General features: G+C 42.0%; 1 protein-coding gene across 1 annotated transcript in view; it reads left to right on the forward strand.

Moving 5' to 3' along the window:
* The first annotated feature begins 1,910 nt into the window (after nt 1-1,910).
* lta4h (leukotriene A4 hydrolase) overlaps nt 1,911-27,280 on the forward strand; it is a 55,203-nt gene continuing 29,833 nt past the window's right edge. The window contains exons 1-5 of the mRNA XM_055652763.1: nt 1,911-2,198; nt 13,575-13,705; nt 17,650-17,770; nt 23,826-23,894; nt 25,034-25,138. Coding sequence (XP_055508738.1) covers nt 1,956-2,198; nt 13,575-13,705; nt 17,650-17,770; nt 23,826-23,894; nt 25,034-25,138 — 669 coding nt within the window. The 5' untranslated portion in view covers nt 1,911-1,955. The remainder of the gene's footprint in view (nt 2,199-13,574; nt 13,706-17,649; nt 17,771-23,825; nt 23,895-25,033; nt 25,139-27,280) is intronic.

Raw genomic sequence — 27,280 nt, forward strand, 5'->3', positions numbered from 1 at the left:
TGTCGGGGAGCAAATGGGAGGGTGGGCTGAGGCCCCACCATCAAATCTATTAAAAAAACAGGTTTAGCTCAGTGGCCCAGTCCTGATTGCTTGCCCTCCCTAGGCTACTGGTCAGCTTGCATCCTGTAATGCTCCTCATACCGCTCCACACATCCCTCATGTTGTTCTGCTGACGTTTCTGCTCCAGTGGTTGTCCTCGACCTGTCTTAGTCTCACCTTCAGATCTTTTTGTATCACCTACACCATTGCCCCCAGCCACACCACTACCCCACCCACACCAGGACCAACACCATTACCTACATCAAGATGCCCGTCATTTTTCCACCTACACCATTGCCTCTTCTTACACCAATACATTCACCATTGCCCCCATCTACACCAGGACAAATTGATCGACTGGGCTTATATCCACTGGAATTATTAACCTTATAGAAACATATCAAATTTTTAAGGGATTGGGCAGGCTGGATGAAGGAAAAATGTTCCCCATGTTGGGGGAAGTCCAGAACCAGGGGTCACAGTTTAAGAATAAGGGGCAGGCCATTTAGGATGGAGATGAGGAAAAACATTTTCAGCCAGAGAGTTTTGAATCTGTGGAATTCTCTGCCACAGATGGCAGTGGAGGCAAATTCACTAGATGTATTCAAGAGAGAGTTAGATGTAGCTCTTAGGGCTAACGGTATCAAGGAATATGGGGGGAAAGCAGAAATAGGGTACTGATGCTGGATGATCAGCCATTGATCATATTGAATAGCAGTGCTGGCTCAAAGGGCCGAATGGCTACTCCTGCACCTATTTTCTATGCTTCTATGACACCCACCATTGATGCCACTGCTCATCAAGACGCCCATCATTAATGCCACCGCTCACTAGTACACCCACCATTGCCCCCACATATCAGGACACCCACCATTGATACCATCCCTCACCAGGATACCCACCATTGATATCACCTATACCTGGGCACCCATGATTGATGCCACCTGTACCTGGGCACCCACCATTGATGCCACCTGTACCTGGACACCCACCATTGATGCCACCTGTACCTGGGCACCCACCATTGATGCCACCTATACCAGGACATACACCATTAATGCCACCTGTACCAGGACACCCACCATTGATGCCACCTATACCAGGACATACACCATTAATGCCACCTGTACCTGGACATCCACCATTGATGCCACCTGTACCAGGACACCCACCATTGATGCCACCTGTACCTGGACATCCACCATTGATGCCACCTGTACCTTGATATCCACCTGTACCAGGACACCCACCATTGATGCCACCTGTACCAGGACACCCACCATTGATGCCACCTATACCAGGACATCCACCATTGATGCCACCTATACCAGGACATCCACCATTGATGCCACCCTATACCAGGGCACCCACCATTGATGCCACCTGTACCAGGACACCCACCATTGATGCCACCTGTACCTGGACATCCACCATTGATGCCACCTGTACCTGGACATCCACCATTGATGCCACCCCTCACCAGGACACCCACCATTGATGCCACCTGTACCTGGACATACACCATTAATGCCACCTGTACCAGGACACCCACCATTGATGCCACCTATACCAGTACATCCACCATTGATACCACCTGTACCTGGACATCCACCATTGATGCCACATACACCAGGACACCTACCATTGATGCCACCTGTACCAGGGCATCCCCCATTGATGCCACCTATAGCAGTACATCCCCCATTGATGCCACCTGTACCTGGACATCCCCCATTGATGCCACCTGTACCAGTACATCCCCCATTGATACCACCTGTACCGGCACCGCCACCATTGCTCCCCCCCGCTCTGTGACGTAAAGGAGGCGTTCCACGGCCGCTCTGGCCCCGCCCCCGGTGCTGGAGTCGGGCGGCGGTGGCGGCGGCGCTGTCTGTTCACCGGCTGCTGAGGGCGGGATGGCGGAGCGGGCGGACAGCAGCAACAGTAGTAGCAACTGCTCCATGGGGGAGGTGGGCGGTGCGGCGGCGGCGGCGGCAGCAGCAGCTGGCGGTGGGATGGACGACTGCTCGTTTGCGGAGACGGACGACTGCACGACCCGCCACCTGGCGCTGACACTGCGCGTGGACTTCCCGGGCCGGCGGTTGGAGGCGCGCGCCGCGCTGACGGTTGAAGCCCAGCGGGACGGGCTGACGCGTGTGGTAGGCGCGGGGCCACAGGGGGGGAGGTGGGCGGCGGCGCGGCGGAGCTCTGCCCTGGGGACCCTGGGGACGGACAGTGCGGCGGAGCTCTGGGGACCGACAGTGCGGCGGAGCTCTGCCCTGGGGACCGACCGTGCGGCGGAGCTCTGCCCTGGGGACCGACAGTGCCTTGTGAGACCGACCGTGCGGCGGAGCTCAACCGTTTAGTTGGAGCTCTTCCCCGGGGCGGGTTAACGGAGCTCTTCCCCAGAACCGCCGGCGGGTTAACGGAGCTCCTCCCCGGGGCCGTGACCGTTTAGCGGAGCTCTTCACCCGAGCCCGGCGGCGGCATAGTACATAATGAATTTCATCCCCTGTGATTTAGGATTATTTACCAGAGGTCTTCCCGTGGTTTGTTACCGTTTAGCGGAGCTCTTCCCCGGAATCACTGCACCCCACTCTCACGGCTCCTCTCGGCTGCTGACCCCGGTTCCTTGCAGCCGAGGGAGCATTGAGCGGGGTTGATGCTGGCTGGCACCTTGAATGTGGGGAGAGTTGTTCTTGTCTGTTGGTCTACTCATCACGCTTAGATCAGCCTTGTTGTCATTTTTGCAGCCATTGTTATTTATTTGAAAACAAATCAAGTTTACTGTCCTATGCACTAGTAGATGAGGTACAGAGTCGTCAACACTTTAAATCCCCCCTCCCATTCCCAACCTGACCTTTATGTCCTGGGCCTCCTCCATTGTCGGAGTGAAGCCCAGCGCAAGCTTGCACCCCAGCATTGACCTCTAATTTCAAATAGCCCTTGCTTTTCCTCTCTCTCCATCCCCTTCCCCTTCCCAGTTCTCCCACCAGTCTTTGACTACATTTTATCTCAATCCCACCCACTCCCCAGACATCAATCTGAAGAAGGGTCTCAACCCAAAACCACCCATTCCGTCTCTCCAGAGGTGCTGCCTATCCCGCTTAGTTACTCTGGCATTTTGTGCCGATCTTAGGTGAGGTACAGTTACCTTGCTTTGAAATATTTAATAAATATGTAGGCCGACCATTGTCAAAAAGAACACACGATGACTGAATGAGAGTTAAGTTATTTTGATCACTAAATCCTAATCACTAAACACCCCTACACTAGCACTAACCTACACTAAGGACAACTTACAATTTTTACTGAACCCAATTAACCTACAATCCTGTCCATCTTTGGAATGTGGGGGGAAACTGGAGTACCTAGAGAAAACTCACGCTGTCACAGGGAGAACATACAAACTTCGTACAGACAGCACCTGTGGCCAGGTCGAAACGGGGTCACTGGCACTATCAGGCAGCAACTCTACCACTGCTCCACCATCTCGCCCATCTTTTCCAGATTTGCTCCTGGAAACAGTATAACTCGGGCCTCCTGTCAGTCGGATAGCACACTGGTGTTCCGGTTGCCTCCCGCATCCCAAAGATTTGTGGGTTAATTGGGTTGGTTTATTAGCCTTTAAAATGTCCCTTAGCGTTGATACAACAGTGGAGTAACATACAAAAAGTATGAAGAAGTGATTGATTATCGTTGTGGACGGGGGGGCTTCAGGACGTGTTTCTACGCTATATCTTTCAATCACTCAATCGGACAGTGCTCCCACTTAATTGTCTCAATCCTGGGTTGATCCTGACCTCTGCCACTTTGTGTAGAATTTGCATATTCTCCTTGTGACCAAAAACGCAGATTGCCCATTTCTTTTGGGTGGTACAGTGGAGCAGCTGGTAGAGCTGCTGCCTCATTGCCATGCATTTGGGTTTGATCTTGACGTCTGGTGTTGACTGTGTGAAGGTTTCACGCACTCCATGTGACCACATGGGTTTCCTCCAGGTGCTCTGGTTTTCTCGCTCATCCCAAAGACATGTGGGTTTGTAGGTTAATTGGCTTCAAAAGGAAAAATGCCCTGAGTGTGTAGGGAGTAGATGAGAAAGTGGGATAACATAGAACTAATGTGAATGGGTAATCAGTGCACATGGACGGCCAAATAACTCGTTTCCATGTTGCATCTCTAAACAAAAATAACTTAGATTCTTGATTAGTACAGGTGTCCGAGGTTATAGTGAAAAGGCAGGAGAATGGGATTAGTAGGGAGAGATAGTTCAGCCATGATTGAATGGCGGAGTAGACCAAATGGCCTATTCCTATCACTTATGAGATGAGAGGTAGTGGTAATGGAGTCGCATGAAACTGCAGATACTGGAATCTTGAGCATAAAACAAGTGCTGGCAGAACTCGGTGGGTCAGGCAGAATCTGTGGAAGGAATGGATAGACAATATTTTGGGTCAGGATCCTTCAGACTAAAATTTCAGAGTGAAATGTATAGATCCTGTCCCCATTCACCCATATCCCTTCAAGTTTACATTTCACTTCCCTCCTCTCCTTATGCGACATCCTTTTGTCTCCATTTCACCTATCGCATTTGTAATTTTACTCCACTCATCAGCCAATTCACCACCTGTATCCACCTATCACATGTTCGGCTCCCATCTGATCTCTCTCCTCTAGCTTTCTCACCAATTCCAGTCAGTCTGAAAAAGGGTCCCAACCCGAAATGTCATCTGGTCATTTATCCACAGAAACTGCCTTCTGAGTTTCTTCAGCACTGTATCTTTTGCTCAGTGAGTTAATAGACATCTGAGAGCAAATGGCTTTCAAGGTGGAGGGATGGAATTGATGAGGCTCAATGGCTGAGTAACCACCAAATATTATAAAAGCATAAAATATAATCAATTACCTTTTTTACATTAAGATTCCCCTGCGAGTGGGAGAGTCGAGGATCAGAGCCTCAGAATTAAAGGACATTCCTTTAGGAAGGCGATGAGGAGGAATTTCTTTAGTCCGAGCGTGGTGAATCTGGAATTCATAGCCAGAGAAGAATGTGGCGGCCAAGTCAATTAATATTTTTACAGCAGAGATAGATAGATTCTTGTATGGGTGTCAAGGGTTATGGGGGAAGGCGGGAGATTGGGGTTAAGAGGGATAGATCAGCCATGATTGAATGGCAGGATAGACTTGATGGGCTGAATGGCCTAATTCTGCTATCACTTTCTCTCATTTCAAACTTTAAGGTTCGGAGGGGCAGGGATAATTTTAGTAAATAAATAATTTCTCAAGATGGTTAAAACCTGGAACTCTGCAAGAGGGAATGCTAGAAGCAGGGCTTTGCAACTTTCTTTAGATGAGCACTTGATATGCTATGACCTTTCAGTGCATTGGCTGGCTTTGGGGAAATTGTATTTATGTAGACAGGTACTTGATCTGGCACAGGTTTGTGTTTTTATATGCTATGTGACTCATCTCGTGTATGCATAGGAGGACTTGATAGTATGAATAGCAAGCGAAATTAAGAAGCAGTTATCGAACAGGTAGTTTTACTTTCATCGATGGTGCCTATATGCTGCACCTACTGTTTTGTTTCAGTAAATTCATTCTCCCTGAGGCTTTCCCTCCTATACAATCTCCTGTCAGATATAATCTTCAGCAAAACTGAAAGTGTTGTGCTAACTCAGCAGGTCAGGCAGCATCCCTGTATGACATGGCAAATGTTTCCTGGTACTCAAACTTAGCATTATCTCTTATACCGTGAAATGCACATATAGCTCCAGCAGTTACTGAAGAAACTGTCTTCATTTAAGTATGCTCAAACAATTGGCTATGCTAAAATTTGAGAGTTATGGCAAAATGTTCCCTTTTAAACTTCAATTTATGTATTGTCAATGGAATATTATTTGCTCCTTTTTTGATAACTGCATGACCAAAATCATTGATAAACAATAGAATTAATTGGAAAGATTTTTGTTAATTCAACCACAAGCAAATGTCTCTAGTTCTTCTCATCGGCCAGTCCTATGGATGGGAGTTTTGCCAAAGTTATATCAGAATCTCCGTGATAAGTCTCTGTGAAATAGCATTTTCTGCAAAGTAAGCAGTGGGGGTAATTTTGACAAAACCTTCTGCTGGATTGACCCTTGAGTCAAGAACTTTGATTTATTATCTTTCTGAATTGCGCTAATGTGCAAAAAAGGGTAATAAATCGTAGACTTTTTACAATGTAATAAAGTATGCATTTCAACAGTTTATTATCTCTTATCTTTCCAAATGCTAAAGTTTGGATAAATAAATCTCTCTGTCAAAATGGTGCAACAGGTCTCCCCTGGGTAATACACAGATAACATTCCCAAATCTTGGTAATACACAGGTAACATTCCCAATCTTGGTTATTCCTTAATTCATGTAGCAGTAGGCAGCTTTCTATCATTTCTTGGAGAAAAACAATCAGAAATGAGCTAACTACTAAGGCCTTTAGTAACCGGAAGGCAAGTTTCTGAATCTGGTGGTATGCAACTTCAGACTGGTGGTATGAACTTCAGGCTTCTGCACCAATGAGAAAAAACTCCTTACCCTGATGGTGGGAGATCTTTGATGATGGATGCCGTTACCTTGAAAGAACATATATGGGTGTTTCTGTTAATAAGGGTACCAACCTGTAATATGGGTGGCCAAATTTGAAATTTATTAAATCATAATGAAATACCACAGGATTAAAAATGGGCCTATCTATGATCCTTTTGAGCTAATTTGAGATCAATATCAATCTAAATTTGACCAAAATGTAATACTTTCAACATTTGAAGGAAAAAAACAAGAATTTTTATTTTAATAAAACATATAAGACATATGGGACACTTACTGATTTCAAAGCTCCCTGGCGAAATGTCGGAACCTAACCATCACGTGGCCTGTAGTTCACTCCAGGGTCATTATAATCGCGTTGTTTGAATTTTTTTTAAACGAGTGCAAAAAAAAGTTATAACGCTATAAATAGCATTGACAACGGGAGGGACAACAGAACGAGACATTGTGAAAATAGGTGAGCAAACCCAGATTTTAAGTTCTATTCATTATTAAGTATTTCAATGGAAAGCTTAAACACAAGACATAAACAATTAAAAAAAGACAATAAATATAAAAACGGTTCACAGGTGACCCATTTCACACATGACGACAGGGGCACCTACTACTACTTCTGCTGCAAAAACTTGGGACATCAGAAAACCATCTAATTGGGTGTTAATGATAAAAATCATAAGCATAATCAGAATTTGACTTTCATAGAGTTATTTAATTGCAAAATTAATATAATCTTTCTGGTATAAATTAGCCTAAGGATTTGATGAAATCCTGCTTGAAAAATATCACAAAAAAATGCAAGAAAACACAGTTACATATCTGATATTTCTTCATAAAAACAGATTTATTTATTTTTGCTTCAACTCATTATTTGGTTATACACCATGATCTATACTACCTAAAAAACAGGATATGAAACAAAGGGAATATTACATTAAAAAAAAACAGGAAAATAATCTGGATGTTTCACTACAGAGTGCTGTATTTACGGAAGCACCCATATATAGATGCTTTTGATGGTGTGGAGGTCTGTGTCCGTGACGGACTGGGCTGAGTCTATCACTCACTGCGACCTCTTGCATTACTGTATATTGGCATTGCCGTACCAGACCACAAGTTAGTACTTTCTCCGTGGATTGTCACCTTGTCGTGGTGGAGAGGCTTGTGTGGTCCACTGAAAGTTAGCTACTGGTTCTCCGTGGATTGTCACCTTGAAAGCGAATGGTATGTTAGCTTTCATTGCAAAAGGATTTGAGTATAGGAGCAGAGAGGTTCTACTGCAAAGGGTCTTGGCCATCGTGGGTGGAGATTGGAGAGGCTTGTGTGGTCCTGAGATCCTGAATGTGATGCAGTCTGGAGCTATGCTCCTGGTAGGATCACCCATGGCGGTAAGGTCGAGGATTCCTGGGAGGTCCAGGACTGGAGGACTGGATAGACTTGGTTTATACTCTCTGAATTTAGAAGAAGAGGGGCGATCCAACCTAATGCAGGAAGACCTCCCGAATGGTGGAGGACAGGGGGCTTAAGGATAAAGGATGATGGAGATGACTTTTTTTAGTGGTGAATCTCTGCCACAGAGGGTAGTTGAGGCCAGTCACAACGGCTAAGGGGAAGGCGGATGAAGGCAGGCGGCAGCATGAAAAGGAGGCTCGAAGGGCCGAATCCACGGTCTTCTTGGTTTCCAGGCCACTGGATTCTGACCCAGATCTGTCAAGGACCATGTGGTGGCTGTCTGTGCTGTCTGTGCACCAGTCTCCCCACGTTAAATAAAGGCACGCACAGGCGTGAGAGGACAGTCCTACTCGTTTCGAGTGACTGCCAATGATGATTTTCTACAGTACATCTGTAGAAGTATGTTATGGTATTTGGTGACTTGTTGACTCTCTTTAAACATAAGAATTAGTCTAACATATCTCCTCATGTAATTGTAACATGTGCTGACTATACACAAAATTCTGTAGTAACTCAGCGGGTGAGGCAGCATCTCTAGAAAGAAGGAATAGGCGACATTTCGGGTCGAGACCCTTCTTCAGACCTGACCCGAAACATCGCCCATTCCTTCTCTCTAGAGATGCTGCCTCACCCGCTGAGTTACCCCAAGCATTTGGTGTCCATCTTCGATTTAAACCAGTATTTGCAGTTCTTTCTTACATATGCTGGCAATAATTTGTCTTACTGTTAGACTTGTAGTAAATTGGCAATGCTATCTTTAAGGGCAGCATTGGTTTTCCATGTGTTCAACAAGGAGCTTAAACTTGAAATCTTTACTTCCAAACCTCTAGGAAACGAGGATCAAACAGTCCTTAACCTCTCCAAATCCTAGGCTAGAGATCTCAGTGTTGAGATATGAAGCTTTGTTTTGGTATTCTCTTCCAATTCAGTATTATCTCATTGAAATTAAATGCCTGATTGGGCGCAAAGCTGTCTTTATAATCTTCTGTGGAACAAAATCTGAAACTAATTCCATCTAAATGGGTTTATAGTTTCATTATGCCAAGCAAACAAAACAAAATATTTGCTATGTTAGTTTTGAGAGTTTTTGTTTATATAAAATGACACACCCAATAACAGGCAGTTTCATAAGTGAGGAGCAGAATTAGTTAATTCGGCCCATCAAGTCAATTCTGCCATTCAATCATGGCTGATCTATCTTTCCCTCTTAACCCCATTCTCCCACCTTCTCCCCATAACCCCGGACACCCGTACTAATCAAGAGAATCTGTCGATATCTGCCTTAAAAATATCTATTGACGTGGCCTCCGCGGTCGTCTGTGGCATTTAATTCCACAGATTCATCTAGTTTGATGAGCTAGATCCAGTTACTCACAGGTACCTATAGTCTGAAAATTAGGCCTACTTGCACATTAATGATCCTCCATTGCCAATGTGTTATGTCTTAATTACTTTTGCCTTCTCATTGAAGGACAGGCAAGCAGTGATACAGAATAAAAGCATATGGAGGTCAATTCACAAGTTCTTTAAGATTATCCTTTTGTGTACCACCTGTAGGAAGGAAGGTAATGGTGAATTTGTAGATATCGGGAGTGTGTGTGTTTTCCATATTTTACCCAGAGTGTGTAGGTTGGATTCATTTTTGAAAGAAAATCAAATGGACAATATTAAAAGCATAATGCTCTGTGGCTAAATTATCTTTAGAAGCAAGGATGCACCAGCAGAGAGTTATTTTATTTATTTAATGGGTTGTACAATATTGAACTGGCTAGCTAGATTGTTTCATGTCTTTTAAGATTCATCAGTGTTGGAATGGCAAATTCCCTTTCCTAGAGGACAAATATGAACCTGTTTAAATGTCTGTGTTCATGTATTATCTGCCACACTTTGTCCTGCCCATCCTCTCTTACAAGTTTCTTCACTCCCCACTTCCCTCACCCTACAGTCTGAAGAAGGGTCCCGACTAAATGTCTCCTTTCCATGTTCTTCAGGGATGCTACCTGACCTGCTGAGTTACTCCAGTGCTTCATTTTTTTAAAAATAAAGCAGCATCTACAGACCCTTGTTTCTACAGTATTTTTACATTATATGTGCCAAGTCATCATGTGGCAAAGTTGACAATGGGTTTCTTGAAGCCATTATTATTGTATGGATGAAAATGTTTGTAAGAATGCTACTTGGGTGTAGAAGGTGAGAACTGATAACCTGATGGTCTAAAATTATGTTGAGCAGTGAGATGTGATGAGAAATGGTAGGTGTTGCAAAAGCAGGTGCTGTGCAAGATGTGAAATGTTGCAGCAAATGAAACTTTAAGCCCTCATTGTCATGAAAAAACATGAAGTGATTGCTTACTAACTAGGGGTGGACCTGGATGGTATTGCTCTTGTTGATTTGGTAATAGCACCTTGTTGTTCGACCTTTTTATGAAATGCTTAAATCCCAGAGAGCTGATGTATACAGTTTGGATTGGGTGTAGCTCTGTTAAGAGCAAAAATGAAACCAATTCCTTCTAAATGGGTTGAAAGTTTCATAATGAGAAGCAAACAAAATATTTGCCATGTTATTTTTGCGAGTTTTTGTTTATATAAAGTGGCACACCCCGTAACAAAGTGGCAGCCTGATGGGTTAAGATCCTGTAACTCATAGCGTTACATGTAGTCTGAAGTGTGGGTATACTTGCATGCACATGATTTTGTCCCCCAGTGTTAAAGCAAGGCAGTTTTGAAAATGTGCTTGGGATACAATTTTACCTGAGTCACCCTGAACACTCAGTCGTCATAATTCGTGTGATGGTGAAATATTCTTTTAAAAGGTAATGTGTAACATTTTTACACAAGACAAGGCATTTTTTAAATCCAGCATAAAAATATCGCTGCTAGATAAAAATATCGCTGCTAGATGAAGGGAGAGGCTTCAGAGGGTAACCAGGACAGCGCAGAGGATCATTGGCTGCCCTCTCCCCTCCCTGATGGACATCTACACCTCCCGCTGCCTTAGCAGGGCAAAGAAGATCATCAAAGACAGCTCCCATCCTGCGTTTGGACTGTTCGACCTGCTGCCCTCTGGAAGGCGCTATAGGTGCATCAAATCCAGGACAAACAGACTCAGGAATAGTTGCTTTCCGAGAATTATATCTACCATAAATTCAAATTCACACATGCACTGACTACACCGCCCAACACGGACTTCCATCTGTATATATGTATATATGATATATGTATATATGTCCCCCCCCCCCCATCTCCCTTCTGTTTTTTTTTTTTTTTTTTTTTTTTTTTTTTTTTTTTTTTTTTTTTTTTTTTTTTCTGTTTCTGTTTTTGTTTTTTGTGCTAAATTGTATGTATGCACTGAGTACGAGCAGCTTTCAGTTTCACTGTACATGTATAGTGACAATAAATGGCATATCTATATCTATATCTAGATCACTTGCTCCAATTATTTTTTGACAACATATTTTTGCTTTGCGAGGTACATGAACATTCAATGTTTCAATTGGGTGAAATGTCTTAATTACCTCGGCTTTCGCATTGAAGGACAGGCAAGTAGTAATACAGAATAAAAGCACAAAGAGGCCCATTCACAAGTTCTTTAAAATTATATTGTGTACCTTTAGTATGGAAAGTCATTTTGAATTTGTAGATAATGGGAGGAGAATTGTTTTTATTTTAAAGTGTGGTGTTTTCTATAATTTATCCACAGTGTGTAGGCTGAGCATTTTTTTTAAATAAAATGAAATATTATAAGCGTAATACTTTATAGCTAAATTGTAATTAGAAGCAAGGGTGCTCCAGCAGAAAGAGCAGCAATGGGATGTACAATATTCAACAGGCTAGCTCAGTTATTTCAGATGCCGTTTCAGATTCATCAGTGTTGGAATGGCAGATATGCTTTCCAGTACGAGCCAGTTGTATGATGAGAACAATTTGGTTGTTTTATTGGTTACCATTACTGTTAACAGCTTTTCTCTAGACTTGTATAATTTCTTGAATTCGATTTTCCCATTCAATTTTAAAAATTCTGAAATTCGAATCCTTTGCTGGATCTTTAGGCTTTTGTATACTTATCCACTAACATAATTGCTATGCAGCTGAGCTCTTGGGTTGTTCAGAAGTAAGACGAGTGGAATATAGCGTTGAAAACTTCAGAACAGGATTTCTGTCTTTTCCCAATGTATTCATAAATTATGTTATTGTATTTTGCCCTTCCGGAAAGGCTGTAGTAGTATTGGAATTCATGGATGTAGGGGCCCTGCTATGGTTACTCAGATTGGCAAATCCTGTTAAGATCAGCCACGTTATTTTAATATATTTCGAAAAGCTGAAATGACGTTACAGGCACCTCGCATTTTACGTGGGGGTTACGTTCCTGAAAAGCAGCAGGTAATTTAAAAATGTGTAAATTAAGCATATGCATTTAAACATGCATAAATTTGCGCGCGTTATTTAAAAAATAACATGCACGTAAGTTACATTTTGGTATTAATTAAAAAAGCAAGTGATTTCAAAATACACAAAGCAATCACACGTAGAACACAACTACATCACTCCAATCATAGTGCATTCCATTCATCCTTTTTTTTGTTCCTTCTCTAGAATTGATGCTAAACTTAGTCCACTAACTTTCTGTTATTTCGTTATCCTCTTATGGGAGACATTCATGATGTTTTATTCAAAGGAAAAAATCCTTTTTCTGGAGTCAGAGGAAAAATGACCACAATTCTTGCATTTTTCTCCATCCTCATATACTTTGTTCAAATTAAATATCTGCTTGTATATTATTTAAAATGTTGCTCTGTTCACAGTCATGCATCTGTCAATTTATGTTCATAATAGGTTTAATGTTGTACCAAGTAAGATGGAAGTAAGCTTGGTAAATTCATTGTGGAAAGCCACCATTTTTGTTAAATGAAAAACTGGAAGTTTCAAAATGGGATGCTTTGTTAACACAGAAGGTGGTTTTGTTTGTATAAAAACTTTTCTTACATTCTAAAAAGTGAGTAGGAAGGTATTGCAGATGCTGGTTTACACCGAAGATAGACACAAGATGCTGGAGTAACTCAACGTGAAGAAGGGTCTTGACCCGAAACGTCACCCATTCCCTCTCTCTCTCGAGATGCTGCCTGTTCCACTGAGTTACTCCAGCTTTTTGTGTCTATCTAAAAAGTGAGGTTAGATGGCTCGTCAAATATGGTTTTATGAAATTTAATCATGTTTGGCAAACTGAGGCCAGCATAGATTAGCAATGATTACATTAAATGGTGAGACGGGTTTGAAGGGTTTGAGGGCCTACTTCAGCTCCTACATTCTTGTGTTCTGATGCCATAGTTGATGAGCAGTTAAAGGGTTGCTTGTATGCAGTAAAGACTATTTAATGCGGCTTATTTTTGCATGTTAACTAATGCATCCATTGAGATAATTTAAGCAACACAATGTAAAACTGAAAATAATGACAAGTGTAACTTGCTATTCTATGTACGGATTCAGCATTTGCATTTTATTCACAGATTTTGGATACGAAGGACCTTAAAATAATCAAAGTGATTGCCAATGGAGTTGAAGCAGGATTTTCGCTTGGAGATGCTCAGGGTTTTAAAGGAAGTGCCTTGACGATTACCCTTCCTTTTGAATTGCTTCGGTATGGATGTTAAATTTAAGAAAGTGATCTCTAATTTGATTCATCTCCATCTTGTCATGCTGGGTTATTTCATGTGGGGTTGCATCTGGGAGTGAAGACTATGGGGTTAATAGAAATAGATTAAAGAGATTTGATTTTGCTTTACAAGCCTTCATTAGCTTCTTTACTTTATATATTCTACTTTGTGTTTTTCTCCAGGTTTATAGAAACATAGAAAATAGGCGCAGGAGTAGGCCATTTGGCCCTTCGAGCCTGCACCGCCATTCAATATGATCATGGCTGATCATCCAACTCAGTGTCCTGTACCTGCCTTCTCTCCATACCCCCTGATCCCTTTAGCCACAAGGGCCACATCTAACTCCCTCTTAAATATAGCCAACGAACTGGCCTCAACTACCTTCTGTGGCAGAGAATTCCAGAGATTCACCACTCTCTTGTGTGAAAAATGTTTTCCTCATCTCGGTCCTAAAAGATTTCCCCCTTATCCTTAAACTGTGGCCCCTTGTTCTGGACTTCCCCAACATTGGGAACAATCTACCTGCATCTAGCCTGTCCAACCCCTTAAGATTTTGTACGTTTCTATAAGATCCCCCCTCAATCTTCTAAATTCTAACGAGTACAAACCGAGTCTATCCAGTCTTTCTTCATATGAAAGTCCTGACATCCCAGGAATCAGTCTGGTGAACCTTCTCTGTACTCCCTCTATGGCAAGAATGTCTTTCCTCAGATTAGGAGACCAAAACTGTAAGCAATACTCCAGGTGTGGTCTCACCAAGACCCTGTACAACTGCAGTAGAACCTCCCTGCTCCTATACTCAAATCCTTTTGCTATGAATGCTAACATACCATTCGCCTTCTTCACTGCCTGCTGCACCTGCATGCCTACTTTTAATGACTGGTGTACCATGACACCCAGGTCTCGTTGCATCTCCCCTTTTCCTAATCGGCCACCATTCAGATAATAGTCTACTTTCCTGTTTTTGCCACCAAAGTGGATAACCTCACATTTATCCACATTATACTGCATCTGCCATGCATTTGCACACTCACCCAGCCTATCCAAGTCACCTTGCAGCCTCCTAGCATCCTCCACACAGCTAACACTGCCCCCCAGCTTGGTGTCATCCGCAAACTTGGAGATGTTGCATTCAATTCCCTCGTCCAAATCATTAATATATATTGTAAATAGCTGGGGTCCCAGCACCGAGCCTTGCGGTATCCCACTAGTCACTGCCTGCCATTGTGAAAAGGACCCGTTTACTCCTACTCTTTGTTTCCTGTCTGCCAGCCAGTTCTCTATCCACTGAACCCCCCAATACCATGTGCTTTAAGTTTGTATACTAATCTCTTATGTGGGACCTTGTCGAAAGCCTTCTGAAAGTCCAGATATAACACATCCACTGGTTCTCCCTTATCCTCTCTACTAGTTACATCCTCGAAAAATTCTATAAGATTCTTCAGACATGATTTAGCTTTCATAAATCCATGCTGACTTTGTCCAATGATTTCACCACTTTCCAAATGTGCTGCTATCCCATCTTTAATAACTGATTCTAGCAGTTTCCCCACTACCGACGTTAGACTAACTGGTCTGTAATTCCCCGTTTTCTCTCTCCCCCCCTTTTTAAAAAGTGGGGTTATATTAGCTACCCTTCAATCCTCAGGAACTACTCCAGAATCTAAAGAGTTTTGAAAAATTATAATGGAAAATATGTGCTTAATACTCGAGTTACATTCTCTTGCTGATGATCCAGTTATACTGCCTTCATGTGGATTTTGTAATTGTAAAGTGGAAAACAGCAGATGTAGATTCTATGAAACATTCTGGGCAGTGGGATATTTATTTTTTCTTTTAACTTTTAGGTTGTTAGATTCCATTTATATTTTACTTCCTATTCAGATCTGCAATTCATACAGAGAAACAACTTAAATGTATACACATTTAATTTTTATTGTTATTTCTGCAGTCAAAAGCTTATAAACATATGAAAATACCAGCTGGTCCATCAAGGTTATTCCTATTTGTGATTGCTGGATTATTGTCAGCACTCTAGTAGCAAAACAAGGGGTTGTAAGGGAGGAAACTGGGAATGTTCTTGTGTTCAAGCAAATTATCCTGATTAACATGCAGAGGGTAAAGGAATATTTGCAAGGCTAAAGAAAAATGGGCAAAGTGTGGAACTAGTGAGTTATTCTGGGGAGAGACTTCGTTGACACAAAAGACTTGACTGGCTCCTTTAGTTTTGCTTTGTGAACCACTGCCACAAATCCTGGGAAAGACAGAGCCGTTAGGCTGGGAATGGCTACGTAATCAAAAATATCAAAGCTAGATAAAATTAGGGTGGAACCATTACCCTATCACTTTGAGTAATTAGGCTATAGATAGAAAAATGATCCAAAGATAATGGAGGTTAGTTATGTAAAGAGAAGTTTAGAAATCCAAGGCAAAAGGGCAATCTAGTATAATAAGGAAAAGCAAAGTGTGTACAGAATAGAGATTAATAATAACTGTGTCAGCAAAAAAGGCTTTAAGATAGGAACAATAAACGGTCAAGGCTAAAGTTATTTTATCTTGAATGAAATTAATAAATTGGTGTTTTGGATACATAACCACGAGACGTATTAGGGATTAAGTTTGAAAACCAAATATTCTGGCGTATGTGAAACACCAATGACAGGAAGAATTTAGGGGGGAGTTTGAATGAGAGAGCTCCAATAATAAAGGACGGTATAAAGGTAGTTATAGGGTATAAGAAAGAACTGCAGATGCTGGTTTAAATTGAAGGAATGGGCGACGTTTCGAGTCGAGATCCTTCTTCAGTCTGAAGAAGGGCCTCGACCCGAAACTTCGCCCATTCCTTCTCTCCAGAGATGCTGCCTCACCCGCTGGGTTACTCCAGCATTTTGTGTCTACCTTTAGTTATAGGGTATAGAAACATAGAAAATAGGTGCAGGAGTAGGCCATTCGGCACTTCGAGTCTGCACCGCCATTCAATATGATCATGGCTGATCATCCAACTCAGTATCCTGTACCTGCTTTCTCTCCATACCACCTTATCCCTTTAGCCGCAAGTGCCACATCTAACTCCCTCTTAAATATAGCCAATGAACTGGCCTCAACTACATTCTGTGGCAGAGAATCCCAGAGATTCACCACTCTCTGTATGTCTTGCACTGAGAGGATGAGGAGTTAGAATCAGTATGAATAGAATTGTGAAATATAAAGGGGCAAATAACACTTATGGTCGTAGCACATAGACCGCCTGTGCTATTACACCTTCAGACAGTTAATCAAGAAATACCAATCTTGTAAAATGGATAATGCACATGGTACAGTAAACTGTCTCAAATGCAATTACCCAAGCAATAGTTTATTTGATTTTGATGGTTGATCTTGTGGCTCAAGATCCTCTGAAGGAAAGCAATCATTGTAACAATGTCACAAACCAATGAGGAAATTCTAATTTAAAAATTGTAAAACCATTACAAAAATGTGAGGGGAGAAGTGTATTTGGAAATTTGAATGATGAATGGTGAATGTGAACAGATGAGCAATGGTGCACTTTGAAAGAAGTTTGAATAAGGATCAAGTAATATCTGTAAATCTTCCACATCTGATGGCAAATATTTTAGGGTTTTGAAGAGGTATCTACAAAAGATCATGGGTACCTTGGTTATAACCCATAACCGGATGGAATGATTGGAGTCTGTTATTTAATATGGTCAATGATGGGATAGCTTCTTGGAAATGCAGGTTAATTGGAATTTGTGGATCAGGAAGATAGTGGAGTTGCTGGAGGTCTTGATGAATGATGGGGCTGATTTTAGGTGTTTTATTATTATGTGGGCTGGTCCTTTCTCCTTTCTAATCTCCTGAACCTGATTGCCTTAGAATGAACCAAGTTCTGTTTAGTATTGACTTCTATAAACTTCTAATGTTACAGAGGCCAGCAGGCTGTGGTGGAGGTTTCATATGAGACATCACCGGTAGCATCAGCTTTGCAGTGGCTTACTGCTGAACAAACAGCTGGGAAGAAACATCCGTACTTGTTCAGCCAATGTCAGGTACGACCAATATCGAGCACCCTTTTACTTCTTCTATCTGCATTTGAATAGACATGACATTTCATTAGTTTGACCATGTTTTAATCACAATTAGAACACAATTGAGCGTCTTAATGGATCGATAACTATGGAAAATGAATAATGCATCTGGGTGTTTGTTTGCTCTTGAGATTTCATTGATATTTGTTAATACAAACAATGGAAACCATAAATCAAGGTGCTGAGTTTCTCTTGTGTTTCAGTTATGTATTAAGGCAAAAAAAAAAAATGTTTTAAGTTTAGAATCATGCAGTGTGGAAACCGGCTCCTTGGCCTAACTTGCCATTACCAACCAACATGTATACACTACTCCCACTTGCCTGTGTTTGCTGCATATCCCTCTAAATCTGTCCTATCAATGTACCTATCTTAATGTTTTTTAAACATTGCAATAGTACCTGCCAAAACTAGCTCCTCCGGCAGCTCGTTCCATACCCCACCACCCTTTGTGTGAAAAAGTAACCCCTCGTGTTCCTATTAAATCTTGCCTCTCTCACCTTAAACCTATGTCCTATAGCTCTTGATTCCCCTACTCTGGGCAAGAGACTCTGTGTCCATTCCCCTCATTATTTTGTACATCTCTCTAAGATCACCCCTCATCCTCCTGAGCTCCAAGGAATAGAGTACCAGTTTGCTCAACTTCTCTCTATAACTCAGACCCTCGAGTCCTAACCTGCGCACCATCTTCCGATCGCTTAGGTCCCCGAGTCCTATAAACATCCTTGTAAATCTTCCCTGCACTTTCCAGATTGACAACATCTTATCTTATAACTATTAAAGGTCTGATCTTGGGTGTGTGTGTGCATATGACCAACCTCGGTGAGATCAAGTGCAGGCTTGGCGATCGCTTCGTACAACACCTCCACTCAGTTCATAATAACCAACCTGATCTCCCGGTGGCTCAGCACTTCAACTCCCTCTCCCATTCCGAATCCGACCTTTCTGTCCTGGGCTTCCTCCATGGCCAGAGTGAGGCCCACAGCAAATTGGAGGAACAGCACCTCATATTTTGCTTGGGTAGTTTACACCCCAGCGGTATGAACATTGGCTTCTCCAGATTCAGGTAGTCCTTGCTTTCTTCCTCCTTCCCCTCCCATTCCCAGCTCTCCCACAGCCTTCTGTCTCCGCTTCTTCCTTTCTTTTTCCCGCCCCTCACCCCTCCCGACATCAGTCTGAAGAAGGGTCTCGACCCGAAACGTCTCCTATTCCTTCGCCCCATAGATACTGCCTCACCCGCTGATTTTCTCCAGCTTTGTCTACCAACGGGATCCCACCACTGGCCACATCTTCCCATCTCCTCCCCTGTCGGCTTTCTGCAGAGACCGCTCCCTCCGTAACTCCCTGGTCAATTCGTCCCTTCCCACCCAAACCACCCCCTCTCCTGGCACTTTCCCTTGCAACTGCAGGAAATGCTACATTTGTCCCATTACCTCCCCCCTTGACTCCATTCAAGGAACCAAGCAGTCTTTCCAGGTGCGGCAGAGATTCACCTGCACCTCCTCCAACCTCATTTATTGCATCCGCTGCTCTAGGTGTCAGCTGCCCTACATCAGTGAGACCAAGCGTAGGCTTGGCGATTGCTTCGCCCAACACCTCCGCTCGGTTTGCAATAACCAACCTGATCTCTCGGTGAATCAGCACTTCAACTCCCCCTCCCATTCCGAATCCGATCTTTCTGTCCCGAGCCGCCTCCATGGCCAGAGTGAGGCCCACTGTTAATTGGAGGAGCAGCACCTCATACTTTGCTTGGGTAATTTACACCCCAGCGGTATGAACATTGACCTCCAATTTCAGGTAGTCCCTGCTTTCTCCTCTGCTTCCCAGGTCTCCCTCAGCCCACTGTCTCTGCCTTTTCCTTTTTTCTTCCCCCCCGCACCCTCACATCAGTCTGAAGAAGGGTCTCGACCCGAAACGTCGCCTATTTCCCTCGCTCCATAGATGCTGCCTCACCTACTGAGTTTCTCCAGCATTTTTGTCTACCCATTCTCACAAGTTCTGTTATCCCACTTAACTCACCCACTTCCTACACATTAGGGGCAATTTTACAGAGACAAGTTAACCTACAAAGCCAATGCGTCTTTGGGATGTGGGAGGAAATCCACACGCTTGCAGGGAGAATGTGCAAATTCAACACAGACAGTGCCCGAGGACAGGATCGAACACAAATCTGGCGTGTGAGGGTCCACCAGCTGTGCCACTATATTTTATTTTCCAACACACAAAAAATTATACGTTGATAACTAAAAAAAAGAAACTATCCATTTTCAGTCTTAAATCTCTAAGTGACGCTATGTCCCCCTTTATAGCTACTGTAGTTTTAATTCAGTTCAAGACTATGGGGCAGTACATTGACCATAAAGTTGCGGCCTAAAATTGTCAGAGACCCGGAATTGATCCTGAATATGGGTGCTGTCTGTATGGGGTTTTGTTTTCTCGTTTATATAGGCGTAAAATATAGGTGCAGCAGGCAGTGAAGAAAGCGAATGGTATGTGAGCATTCATAGCAAAATGATTTTGAGTATATGAGCAGGGAGGTTCTACTGCAGTTGTACAGGGTCTTGGTGAGATCACACCTGGAGTATTGCGTACAGTTTTGGTCTCCTAATCTGAGGAAGGACATTCTTGCCATAGAGGGAGTACACAGAAGGTTCACCAGACTGATTCCTGGGATGTCAGGACTTTCATAAAAGACTGGATAGACTCGGCTTGTACTCGCTAGAATTTAGAAGATTGAGAGTTTCTTATAGAAACTTACAACATTTTTAAGGGGTTGGACAGGCTAGATGCAGGAAGATTGTTTCCAATGTTGGGGAAGTCCAGAGTAAGGGGTCACAGTTTAAGGATAAAGGGGAAATCTTTTAGGACTGATATGAGAAAAACATTTTTTACACAGAGAGTGGTGAATCTCTGGAATTCTCTGCCACAGAGGGTAGTTGAGGCCAGTTCATTGGCTATATTTAAGAGCGAGTTAGATGTGGCCCTTGTGGCTAAAGGGATCAGGGGGTATGGAGAGAAGACAGGTACAGGATACTGAGTTGGATGATCAGCCATGATCATATTGAATGGCGGTGCAGGCTCGAAGGGCCGAATGGCACCTATTTTCTATGTCTATTTTTCTAGAACATTGTTTACAGAGTACTATGCTTACATATTCTGTTGTGCTGCTGCAAGTAAGGATTTCATTGTTCTAACTGGGACGTGAGAGAATAACACACTCTTGACTCTTGACTTACGTCGCTAATGTGTGGGATAGAACCAGTGTATGGGTGGTCAGCGTGGACTGTGGGCCGAAGGGCCTGTTTCCACGCTGTATCTTTAAATTAAACTAAAAACACTAAAACCAGAGGAAATCTAAAGAAGGGTCTCTACCCGAAACGTCACCAAATTTCCTCTATCCTGAGTTGCTGGCTGCTCCACGGAGTTCCCCCGCACAATTAAAGCATGGAATAGTCTTCACCCTACCCAACCAGACGCAACTAAATTTAAGGTGGCTCTTTTTTCCCCCAAGAACCCTTTTTTGCTTAAGTCCAAGTCAAGAGAGTTTTATTGTCATGTGTCCCAGATAGGACAATGAAATTCTTGCTTGCTGCAGCACAACAGAATATGTAAACATAATACAGAACAGGAGATAAAAGTTCAGTGTGTCTATATACCATAGATCATATATATACACAATAAATGAACAGATAAAGTGCAATGGGTTGTTACTTTTCAGAGTTTGGTTTGGTGGTGGTGTGTCTACCAGTTTAAATTCCATTTGGAGTATTTTTGGAGGACCAGGAAACCAAGAAGCAAGAGTTACTTCAGGCTCTCTTCCCCCCAACATTCCTGTTACTGAAAAAGTTAATGTTCTTGAACATGGCTTGCAATTGAACCTGCTGCATGTGTATTCTGTGACGTCTATTTGAATGATTTTCTTATTGTACGATCTGTCACGTCGCAGCGGCCTCTGCAGTCCGTCTGTCTTTTTGTTATTTTTTGTCCCGTTTTAATGTAGTTTTTATTTTTTTTTGATGGTGTGTGTGTGTGGGGAAACTTTTAAAATCTTTCCCCTTCACGGAGAACCCGACCTTTTCTCTGTCGGGTCTCCGTTGTGATTGGGGCTGCAACGTGGAGCGGCCTCCAGCAGGAACGACCTGGGGCTCCAGTCGCGGAGCTGCGGACCTACTCACCATCACGGAGCTGGCCGAGTTCGGAGCGGGTGGAGCTGTGGTGGCGCGCTGCTGCGACCCGACCCTTGTAGGCTGTGGGCCGAGGAGCTTTATTCTGCAGTTTCGTGACCCAAGTCACCAAACTACATGAAATTTTCACATATTGTGTAAAAAAATCTATATAAATCACCCCTGAAACTCGATATGAAGAAGACTTGCACATTTTTATTAAATTAGAGGAAAACCGGAAAAATGTTGGGAATTTTTTAATCCAATCAAAGCACATTTAACATCGAGTTGTCTGCCAGTTGGCCAATCATGTGCTTTGTTTCAGGCTAGCACACAAAATGGCTGAGGGGGCTTCACAGATGCCTGTTTTACTGGAGGTTACGATGTGTTGTTCTGTGGAATAAATGTTGTGGAAATTTGCAGCAGGTTAATTGTATTTAGTGGGAAAAGCATTAAAACGGCTGAAGAAAGTGCTGCGAAGTGGATTAAAGTGCAAGAAAGCCTTCAAAGTCCCTGCTGATGTGCTGGAACACAAAGAAGGCCCCCATGAATCAACTAACTGAAAGGTAAGACTAAAGTCTGAGTTTATGAAAATCTATCTGTATGGACTTTAATTAATTTAATTGCACCATTTATAACGTGAATAAATTCATTCATTCATTATTCATTCCTTATTAATTAAAGTCCATACAGATAGATTTTCATAAATTCAGACTTTAGTCTTACCTTTCAGTTAGTTGATTCATGGGGGCCTTCTTTGTGTTCCCAGCACATCAGCAGGGACTTTGAAGGCTTTCTTGCACTTTAATCCACTTCGCAGCACTTTCTTCAGCCGTTTTAATGCTTTTCCCACTAAATACAATTAACCTGCTGCAAATTTCCACAACATTTATTCCACAGAACAACACATCGTAACCTCCAGTAAAACAGGCATCTGTGAAGCCCCCTCAGCCATTTTGTGTGCTAGCCTGAAACAAAGCGCATGATTGGCCAACTGGCAGACAACTCAATGTTAAATGTGCTTTGATTGGACTAAAAAATTATCAACATTTTTTCGTTTTTTCTCTAATTTAATAAAAAAAATGTGCAAGTCTTCTTCATATCGAGTTTCAGGGGTGATTTATTTAGATTTTTTTACACAATATGTGAAAATTTCATGTAGTTTGGTGACTTGGGTCACGAAATCCTATTTCTAGACACATTTTTGATGCTCGGCCCACAGCCTATTGGAGATTTGGAGGCTCCAACCGCAGGACCGGTGGACAGTAATATCGGAAGCCCGCGGGTCCCTGCTGGGAGACCGCTTTTCAGGGCTTCCGCAACGGCGACTTCTCCCGCCCAAGTCACGGGGTCGAGGAGTACCTGGAGCGGGGCCTGACATTGCCCGACGCGGCTTCAAAGGTTGCGGGATTTTGCTAGCGCCCGCCGGGGGCTCCAACAAAAAGACCCGGAGCGAGGCCCGCGTTAATGGCCGCGGGACAATTGCCATCGCCCGCCGGGGGCTTTGACTCTGATATCGGGAGGGGAATGGGGGGTGCAGGGGAGAGATAAGTTTTTTTGCCTTCCATCACAGCGAGGAGATGCGCTGTGATGGATGTCTGTGTAAATTGTGTTGTGTCTTGGGTCTTTTTTTCTTGTGTGTATGACTGCAGAAACAACATTTCATTTGAGCCTCTATGAGGTTCAAGTGACAAATAAATTGTATTGTATTGTATTGTTAATCTTGTAGAAGCCACCGTTCAGCATGTCACTGTTGGGACTGTATATTCAATTGCAAATATATAATCTAAGAATTTGGAATTCTATCTTGTTTTGTGTGAACTTGGATCTGTTAAATCTCATTTTTTTTTAAATAGGCAATACATTGCAGAAGTATGGTTCCTTGCCAGGACACGCCATCTGTGAAAAACACTTACTCTGCACGGGTATGTAAATAAAATACTAGAGATGTATTGGTCAATATTTTATTTTACATTTAATTTGGCTCGGGTTTTGGGATAGTTGCAAGTATATAAAAGTATGGGAACTGGCAGAAAAATGTTTTCTCAATTGCTTATTGGATTGCTTAGACCATTTCTTAAGGATGGTCCCTAGTTATGATCTTCCTAGGTGGAACTATTCTCTGTTTGAAATACTCCCATCAAAAAACTTCCAGAATTTTAAATGCACCTAAGCAAACCCCTCAGCAACTTTTACTTGAGAAATTGGTCTCATTGTTTTTTTTCTAGGAGTAATATGCTTATCATATTTTTGGTGCATTCATTTTTTTTTTACTACATGCTCCCTGATGCATTCATAAAGTGGCAATCAAGCACTTGCTGGGCGAGTCCTGAACCAGGGGCCACAGTCTTAGAATAAAGGGGAGGCCATTTAAGACTGAGGTACGAAAAAACTTTTTCACCCAGGAAGTTGTGAATTTGTGGAATTCCCTGCCACAGAGGGCAGTGGAGGCCAAATCACTGGATGGATTTAAGAGAGAGTTAGATAGAGCTCTAGAGGCTAGTGGAATCAAGGGATATGGGGAGAAGGCAGGCACGGGTTATTGATTGGGGACGATCAGCCATGATCACAATGAATGGCAGTGCTGGCTCGAAGGGCCGAATGGCCTCATCCTTGACCTATTTTCTATGTTTTCTATGTTTTTCTATGTAACATTGCTAGCCTTGGTAAATTCTTAGTTAAATTGGTGTCCAATTCTGAGCCACGTGAAAGATAACAGCCATAGAAGAGAGTGTATATGAGATTTGCCAGAATTATACAGAGATACAGGTTTTCAGTTTGTTTTGCGAGACCACAAAAGACAAATATATGGAAAATGTAACGAATTGCTCAAAGAAAATGGTGGCAAAATGTTCAGTATTCAATGGATGTAGTTTAAGATAATTGGTAGAATAACCAGAAAGTTGTAGAAACATGATTTGGAATATGGCTCAGAAAAATTGTGCTCTGCAAGTAAGTGTTATAGCAGCCTAGTGAGAAAACAAATTACAGATCTGTAGAATATGTTTTCATGTTGTTGCATTTGAAGCTACTGACGCAAGTTGGCACTTACTTTACCAATTAGGTATCTGTTCCAAAAGAACTAGTGGCTCTTATGAGTGCTAATCGAGATGGAGAATTGCCTGATGACCTCGATGCGAGCAGGAAGATATATTGTTTTCAGCAAACAGTAAGTATGCTATATTTAATATTTCACTGCAAGCTCATTGACATACGAAGGACATTAAAATGACCTATCTGCGTGATCTCTTACAATTAGACTTTTGAAATCCAGAACCTCACTGTTTTTCTTGAAACCTTCACCATATAGAAGAAACTCATCCCTGTGCTTGGTTGCTGAATTAATAACATTTGAAGGGAACTTTGGGGATAAGAGTGGCTGAACAAAACTAGAAGATGGAAGCCAGGAGTTTTGGATATATGAATTCTGTCATTGGGATAGTTCTGCTAGTAGTCTTGATGGCGTATCTGAGTACCAACAAGGTTCTGCAAGATTGGTAAAAGACAAACATAAAAATATAACAATACTGACTGGATTGCGTTTGGTTTACAGCCAAATCCAACCAGTCAGTGCTGATTTATACACTTAAGCTCTTGCATTCTTTCCTTGTCAGCAATCTGACAGTGTAGCCCTCAATTTCCTTCTCCCTCATTTTCTTGCTCAGTATTCTCTTTAATGTATCTATGTTATTTATTTGAACCATCTGTAATTTTATATTCTCCTCCCTTTTGAGTAAAATGTTTTCTCAATTGCTTATTGGATTGCTTCGACCATTTCTTAAGGATGGTCCATAGTTATGATCTTCCTAGGTGGAACTATTCTCTCTTTGAAATATTCCTGTCAAAAAACTTCCAGAATTTGAAATGCACCTAACCAACCCCCTCAGCAACTTTTACTTGAGAGATTCAGTCTCCTTGTTCTTTTTCCAGGATTAATATGCTGATCATATTTTTGGTACATTCATTTATTTTGACTACATGCTCTCTGAATCCTTCATAATGTGGCAATCAAGCACTTGTCCAAGTCCAATCCAATCTTGGCTTCAATACAGATTTAGCATTACTTTTCATTTCAGTCGCCAAGATTTAAATCATGGTACTGATTACCTCTTGTGGCCTTGCTAACCTGTCATTCTTATTTTACAGTTAATGTACTGTACAATTCCTTTGTTCTCTGTCCCATTTAGCCATGCAAATAAAAAGTAACTTCTCTCCTTAACCCCTAAACTCTAAACTCCTTAAATATAAATGTTACATTAGCTATCAATCTGTCATCTGACACAACACCCTTTGAACAAATTATTGTAGATGCATTGTTGCGCCTGCTGCGTTGGTGCTAAAATGAAAAAGAGCATCTGCACCTGCTTGATGTAATATCAAATAAAGATAAAATTTGATTTATTGAATAGTTTAATTACATTTTTGAGACTTTGTAAATTATATTTAAAAGAAGTTCCTTCAAACCTTGTTCTCTGGGCAAAATGATGATTCATTCAAAACTTAATGTTAGGGATAAAAATAAGGTCAATGGAGAAGTGAAAGTTTTTAAAAAGATTTGCGAAATACCAATTAGGTCATGGAAGAGAATAGTGGACTGATGATATCAGTAAGACTCAAACAAGAGTTTTCATTTGTGTGTATGCTTGAGCTGAAAATCGAGCCAGGATAGATTTTAGTCTCAGACGCAGTTATAGAAACTTAACAGCTCAGCAACAGGATCTCTACTTTTGCGGCCTTTCTTTAAGCAGGCCATTTAAGTAAAATGTTTATTTTATCTCACTACCTTTACCTGAAGTTTAACATTGAGATAGCACTTAACATAGCAATGTTACAAAATTTTGAGATTTAAAAAATCAAGTCTGTAATTTATCCCATCAGATAAAGCATAAAAATAAGTTTAATTTGACACCTAATTCACTTTCATATCTCAAGTATTTAAAAAGCTATGGCCATTTTCATACTCGGAAATTAGCATCTTGTTCCCTATTGATTTTCTATGGACATAACAAAAAAGCTGTGATCATGGACAGTCAAAAGGCCATAACCTTCTTAAAAATTAAGAGAACTGAATGAAAATTTCAGTTATCGTAGATTGAACCATTCTGAAACAAACATAAAGTAATCTAACTTGGATGACCTGAAATTAAAGCATATAATTAGTTAGTTACCCAAGTGTAGCAAATTTCAAACTTCAATTACTAGATCTAAACATCTATCCATTCCTTAATAAATGATTAACGTTTTTAAATAGCCCAAGTGTCCAAATAATATTCATAAATAATTCACAATAAAACATGATTTTAAAATCTCA

This window comes from Leucoraja erinacea, chromosome 22 (genome assembly GCF_028641065.1).
Source record: "Leucoraja erinacea ecotype New England chromosome 22, Leri_hhj_1, whole genome shotgun sequence".
Lineage (NCBI taxonomy): Eukaryota > Metazoa > Chordata > Chondrichthyes > Rajiformes > Rajidae > Leucoraja > Leucoraja erinaceus.